The following is a 6658-nucleotide window of genomic DNA, read 5'->3' as shown; positions in this document are numbered from 1 at the left end:
TGTGGGGTGTCAAGAGGTGAGTCTGGCAGGGCCTCACTGAGAGGGGAAGCAGAGCGCACAGGCTCTGGGGCTGGACTGCAGTTCAAATCCCACTGCTGCCGCGGACTGCGGGTGCCTTGACCTGCTGCTCTTGGCCTCGGCTTCCTTACTCTAGAATGGGGGTCATAATAACAGCAGCTGTTAATAATAACCCCGGTGCTGGGAGCCTCACAGGAGTCAGTAGGATGGGAGGTGTTTAGAGCAGGGCCTGGCACACGGTGGGCACCAGGGAAGTGTCAGCTCTGATTAGTAAGGGACTCGTGAGCCACGTCAAGGAGTTCAACCCCAGAGCAGTGAGAGCCCAGAGAGGGTTCTAAGTGAAAGCACTGTGTGAGCCACCCGCCCTGGAGGAGCTGGGCCAAGGCAGTTGCAGGATGCCAGGCGACTGTGATGAGTGCTTGACATGAGGCCGGCAGTGTGCCAGTGAGGAGGCCACTGGCTGGGGTGGGGCCACCAGAGAGAGGCCCAGGTTTCCGGCTTGAGTGGCTGTGAGGAAGGTAGTGCCCTGTCCTGAGGTGGTTTTGAGGGAAGATGAAGAAACTGACGGGCTGTGCTGGGTCTGCGGTGCTTGTTAGAAAGTGCTTCCTTGACCATACAGTGAAACAGTGACTCCCAGGAAGGGACGTTTTCTGCGTTTAAACAGGTTACTCCCCCTCCCCACCCCACCCCTACACATACAGCTGTCTTAACTTGGAGGCTGCAATTCAGATTTCATTAAGTGGGAGAGCTTCAGTGGCAGATTTACAGGACCTGAAAGCCAGGCTTAGCCTGGCTCTCAGCTATAAATAGTGGGGAGATAGGAGTCATGCAAGGTATCACCGTGGGAAAACGTAGATGGCGATAACAGCTCCTCCCTGACACCCACCACGCCTTGGTGCCCTGCTCTCTCCCACAGACCACTGTCCAGAGCCTGGTGCACAGGGTGGGAAGGACCAAAGGCACGCCAGTCAGGATGGGCCCCAGGCAGACACCTGTCTGCAGAGGCACTGGCTGACCCATGGCCTTGGGGACTAAATGTCCCCCAAGGAGGAGCCCACCCGCCTCGCAGTCAGCAAAGCCCAGGCACCGCCGAGGCCTGGCCAGGAGCCAGGACAGAGGCAGGTCACTGGAGAGGCCTGCTCCCTTCTGCTCAGTGCTCCCTGTGCCGGGGCTGCACAGCCGACACCGCTAACAACCACAGCGGACGGCCAGGGCCAGCAGCAGGCTTTATGATGAAAACATTCGGCTGGAAAATAGGGAAGCCTGTCTGCTTCATCGGAGTGTTGAGAGCAGGGTGAAAATACTCTGTCGGAAAGAAAACCGAGATTTCTCTTTTGCAGGAGGAAGCTGAAGCACTATCAGAATCAGAAGGGTTTCTTTTACAAAAATTAGCCGTTGGGCACAAATTTGTTTTTAAAGCCGGAAATCCTACTTCACCAACTAGCACTCTGAATGTTGTGTATAATCACTTAGACAATTCTGCTCTAATTCCTTCTGTGGGATGCCCCAAGGGAGCAGCTGCACACAGTCCCCTGGGTAACCCAGAGGCCCATTTTCATTTCCTGTCATCCTTGTGCAGGAAACTGTCATGGTCCCATTTCCCACCTGCTCTCATCACCAAACTCCTAAGCTTGGTGTTAAAGGCCTTTGGCTCACAGCTTCCCCACATGTACCCAGCCCCAGTCTTGTGAACACCCCATATACCTGTTGATTGTCCTGCCTTTGCTCCTGCTGTTCCCTCTGCGTGGCATGCCCTTCCCTCCCTTCTCTGAGAGCTCCTATTTTTCCTTCTAGGTCTAACCCCCTATGACAGTTCCTCAGTCCTTTTAGATCTTTCTGTCTCACATATCCTGCCTCCTGACTCCTACCGCCCTGCCTTTGCCTGTGCTAGGACCCCAACCTCCTGACATCCCCCACAACCTTGCTCTTCCTTCCAAGGCTGGCTGAAGGCCCACTCCAGCCAGGATGCTTTGCTTAAAGGCCTCTGTCCTCACAGATCACTTCCTCTGTTCTGATACGTCGGTAGGCATTCTTGAATTTTTCGGCATGTCTTTAAGTCTTTCTTCCCTTAAAAGGTTGTAAAGGTTCTTGAGTCAGGGAATTATCCTTTCTGCTACCCTTTTTGTCACCTAGCACAGTGCTGGGCATGTGAAAGTTGCTTCAGAAGTGCATGCTGTGACTAACAACTGGAGTGACTTGTCACAGCCGCTGCCTCAAAGGGCAGCCCGGGCTTCAGCTTCTCCGTACGGGGACTGGAGGGATGGGCCTGAGGTTCCTTCCAGCTCGGGCTTCTCAGGGCCTGCCATAACCTCAGCAGGTCTTGGTGATAGGAGTCAGCCCTGGATTTGGGAATCGCAGGCTCTCAGGACTGGGAGAGTCCTCAAGGGCCATTTTCTCCAACCTCCAGCTGATTCCAGTGTCCCTCCCTGTAGCACCCCTGACCTCTGGTCATCTGGAACCTCTGTTCCCAGGAAAAAGACCTCCAGACCATCTCGCCAATGGAAGGCAAAAGCTGGGTTAGCTCTGAGATAGGCGCTAAGGGGCACATAGAAGCTTAGTCTAAGCTGGGAGAAGAAACTGTGAGGCTGCTGCATAGCAGAGCGGAACTCAAGGCTCGTAAGTGCTGGTGCTGAGGCCAGATCGCAGCTGGACCAGCAGAGCTTCGGTTGCTGGCCTTCAGTGCAGAATCACCTCTGTCACGCCATCATAATTAGGATTCTTAGTTACTTGGGTTTGCTCTTATTTTATTTCAAATAAGGGCGCTTCAGATAAACCAGGACACCGGGCGTGTTTTTGTTTGTTTGTTTTATGGACTTTTCTAGACCTGCGGCTCTAGAAAAAAGCAGCATCTGGAGAGAGCAATGAATGAACAGCCTCTGGGCTATGATATCCCTAAGAGCAGACATCTATATCTGCAACACAGGCCTTTGACAAATGTTGGTTGAATTGAGTAACTCAATCTAGAGAGTGTGTGTGTGTGTGTGTGTGTGTGTGTGTGTGTGCATGCGTGTGTGCGTATGGCTCCATGGTTACCTACGCACAGGTTCCGTGTATATCTACCTTGTGCATGCACACCACACACTCATCTCCATTCATCCAGGCCTTCCGTGTAGTAACCAGGCCTCTCATCTATCAGCTAGACAGGGACACACCTGCACTTTGAGATGGACTTTAGTATTAAGCTCTTTGCATTTTATTCAGTGTTAGAAGCAAACAAACAAAAAACCCCGTGTAGAACAGGTTTGAATTTGATGAGAAACTCACTGAAGACATTGTCCTTTAGAAAACAGTTATTTCAAAATTCAATCTCAGAAAGCAGCTTTTTTTTTTTTTTAAACTCATTATACTTCCTTCTCTTCTGTATGAGAATAATGTAACTTGATTTGTCTTCCTCCTGCCTTTGTTCTAGGAAATTCATGGCTAAATATAATGATCAATTATGTTACCATAGACCTACTCCTTTTCTTGTTTTTGTCCTATTTTCCTATAGCCTTATCAGACATACTCCTTTTTGGACACTCTATCAAGTTCTTTTAGCAGCCAGCAGGAATATGCATAATCAGTAACCGCACCTAGAGCCTCAGAACCATTGGTGCCTGGAAGTCAGTCTATGACTGATGTCACGTTTCATTCACCTGAACTGTGTACCTATTCGGCATATGCTCATAAGAAAGATCGTGACATTTTCTTTCATTTTCTTTCTAGAAAAACATAAACTACACCTTTAACTGAGATTAAATTAATGTGACCTGTTTCACTTCACTGTGAAGTTGGTATTTTCAACTTTTACCTTAAAAGCCATATGGAGTCTCCCAGACTTGGGGTTTGGGTCCTAGCGCTGGTTGGTGGCTTTGGGATCTGTGGCTAGAGTCAGCCTGTGATCTGGAGAGGACTCAGAGTTCAGAGGAGGGGCTTCAGAAAAGGACAGAGCCGGGGTGAGCTGTGCCCCGCCACATCTCATTTCACTCAGCTAACCCACTGAAGGCGTGCTCCGGGCGGCCCTGTGCTGAGCTGAGCTTTGCTGTGGGTGGGGGAGTGGGCTCAGCCTCAGCTCCCGCAGACAGGGCGCTCACACCCTGGGGAGGAGATGCGGGGCCAACACAGGCAACAAGGAAATGTGGTCCCTGTGCGAATCAGGAGTCGGCTCGAAGAGCACTCCTGTGGAGCAGGCCTGGTGGAATTTTCCCTGCCACCCCAGGACAGGTGGGAAGGATGGCAGGCAGGTGGGAGGGAGCCCGTTCGCACTCACCAAGGTCGTTGTTGTTCATCATTGCGTTGGACGCCCGCAGCCGGGGCCCCTGCTGGGTGAAGTGGTAGCCGAATTTGAGAAGCGTTGCGTTTTTTTCCAACATGCTCACGATCTCCATTTCCACTTTGTTGCCCAGGGGCTGGCTCTTTGATCAAGAAAAGAACAATAATCACCACTCCTTCCAGTTGTGCAGGACCTAAACCTCTGTACACCCAGAAACCCTGAGTGGTGGGCGGGATCTTAACGCCTCCTCCCAGAGCAGGGAAATGCAAGTTTGGAGAAGGTGAAGGGTCACACAGACAGGAGGGAATGAGCTGGGATTCAAACCCGGGGCTGCTGGATGCCAAGAACAGATCTTTCCACTGCCCCACAGCAGCCTTCCTAGAATATCTGGACAGGAAGGACCTTCAATCCGTCTAGTCTCAAAGAGATTTAAAAATCCTACCACCCAGGCTACACCCCATACTGATCACATCAGACTCGCTGGGAGTGAGACTCAGGTGTCTGCAGTTTTAAAACTCTCCAGGTGATTCCAGTGTACAGCCAGGCTGGATAACCTGTCATGTAAACTAACTCTTCAATTCACCAGTGAAGAAACTGAGGCCCAGAGAGGGCAAAGGACGTGCCCGAGGTCACACAGTAGGTTGGGAATGCCAGACTTAGCTTCCTAAAACTACTTGGATCATGTCAGCTCCTATCCCAAAACCTACAGTGAGTCTCCTGACAAAGATGAAAAGAAAAGGAAAACCCACAGCAGACAGTGTTGGGAAGGATGTGATGAGAATGTTCTCAGTCTCGTTTATAATAGTGAGAAAAAGGGAAACAACCTAAGCATTGACCAAAAGGGAGTTGCTCAAAAGAGTGCCAGTTCAGCCTCACAATACAACACAGGTGGCTGTGAAACGATGATGCAGATCTTTGGTTGCAGGCCTGGAAAGACGTCCATGAAACGAGACTGAGTAGAGAAAAAGCCTAGTTACAAAGCAGGTCGTGTTTATGTAAAGTTGCCTCCATTTTCCATACACACATATCCGCACTGAAAAGGCCTGGGAGTGTACGGCGGTGGTGGGACCTGGGAACTTTGTTTCCTTCTTTATATCGTATTGTTTGAGTTTTCTGTTGCCATAAGCTAATGAAAGATAGACATAATCTCAAAGAGGTTTGAAAAGACAGAGAAAGCAAGCGCCCATCATTCTTAACGGTTAAAGACTTCCCCCCTCAGAACAGGAGCGAGACAAGGATGTTCGTTGTCACCAGCATTGTCCTGGAGGCCCAGCGCAGGACAACTAAGCAAGACAAAGAAGTGCAAGCCATCCTCATTGGAAAGGAGGAAGCAAAACTATTGCTATTTGCAGATGACACAATACTGAATCTAGAAAATCCTGAGGAATCCACAAAAAACTATTAGAGCTAATAAATGATTTCAGCAAGATTGCAAGGTATAAAAGTCAATATACAAAACTCAGCTGTATTTCTATATACTAGTAACAAACAATCCAAAATGAAATTAAGAAAATAATTCCATTTACAATAACACAAAAAATACCTAGGAATAAATTTCATAAAGGAAGTAAAGACTTGTACAGTGAAACCTACAAGACAGCATTGTCCATTAAAGAAGACCTAATAAAAGTAAAAACATCCCGTATTCATGGATGAGAAGACAATATTACTAAGATGGCAATACTCCCGAATGTATCAAGACGAAAACAGAAACGCACGCTCCTCCGCGGCCCCCCACGGCCAACAGCTGCCGCTGGATATGAAGAGCTTACTGTGTCTTGTGCCCACCTTGGAGGCTCTCGGATCATTCCCTCAACCACCTCACAGGATAAGCCTGCCTCTTCCCCAGCCTGGCCCTCCAGGCCCTGCACCGTTTAGTCCTCTCCTTCCTTCCCTCTCTCGGTCCTTACTCATCTGTTTACCCCGGGGGTAACATGGTACCTGGTGCAGGCGGAGAGCTCCTTCCAAAGGCTCACGTGTCCTGCCTCCACGTGGAATGCCCCTACCCTCCTGTACCCACTGGTTGATGCACCCCTGATGCTTTAATACCCATTGCAAATGCCCCCTCCTTACTGAGACCCTTCCTGATTCCCCACACCTGGAAACGATCTTTCCCCTCTCCACCCTCTAGTGGCGCATTGTCTGTTCCTCTCTACTCCTGGCTCGGTCCATCTGCCTTATTGGGTCACCTGCCTCCATATCTGTCTCTCCAATAGACCTGGGTTGTTCAGTGCACCAGCCACTAGCCACACACATGTGGCTCTTTAACTTAAAAAATTTTTAAATTGAGGTATAATTGACATATAGCATTATATTTCAGGTGTACAACACAATGATTCGATATTTGTATACATTGTGAAATGATCACCACAGTAAGTCTGGTTAACA

General features: G+C 49.6%; 1 protein-coding gene across 6 annotated transcripts in view; it reads right to left on the bottom strand.

The window, feature by feature from the left end:
- TMOD1 (tropomodulin 1) overlaps nt 1–6658 on the bottom strand; it is an 83040-nt gene that overhangs the window by 2942 nt on the left and 73440 nt on the right. For all 6 annotated transcript variants that reach the window (XM_070250888.1, XM_070250887.1, XM_070250893.1 and 3 more), the window contains one exon: nt 4268–4412. In XM_070250888.1, coding sequence (XP_070106989.1) covers nt 4268–4412 — 145 coding nt within the window. The remainder of the gene's footprint in view (nt 1–4267; nt 4413–6658) is intronic.

Source organism: Equus caballus, chromosome 25 (genome assembly GCF_041296265.1).
Source record: "Equus caballus isolate H_3958 breed thoroughbred chromosome 25, TB-T2T, whole genome shotgun sequence".
In the NCBI taxonomy this organism is placed as follows: Eukaryota; Metazoa; Chordata; class Mammalia; order Perissodactyla; family Equidae; genus Equus; species Equus caballus.
The sequence above is the reverse complement of the archived record's forward strand: the minus strand, read 5'-3'. Positions and strand labels throughout refer to the sequence as shown.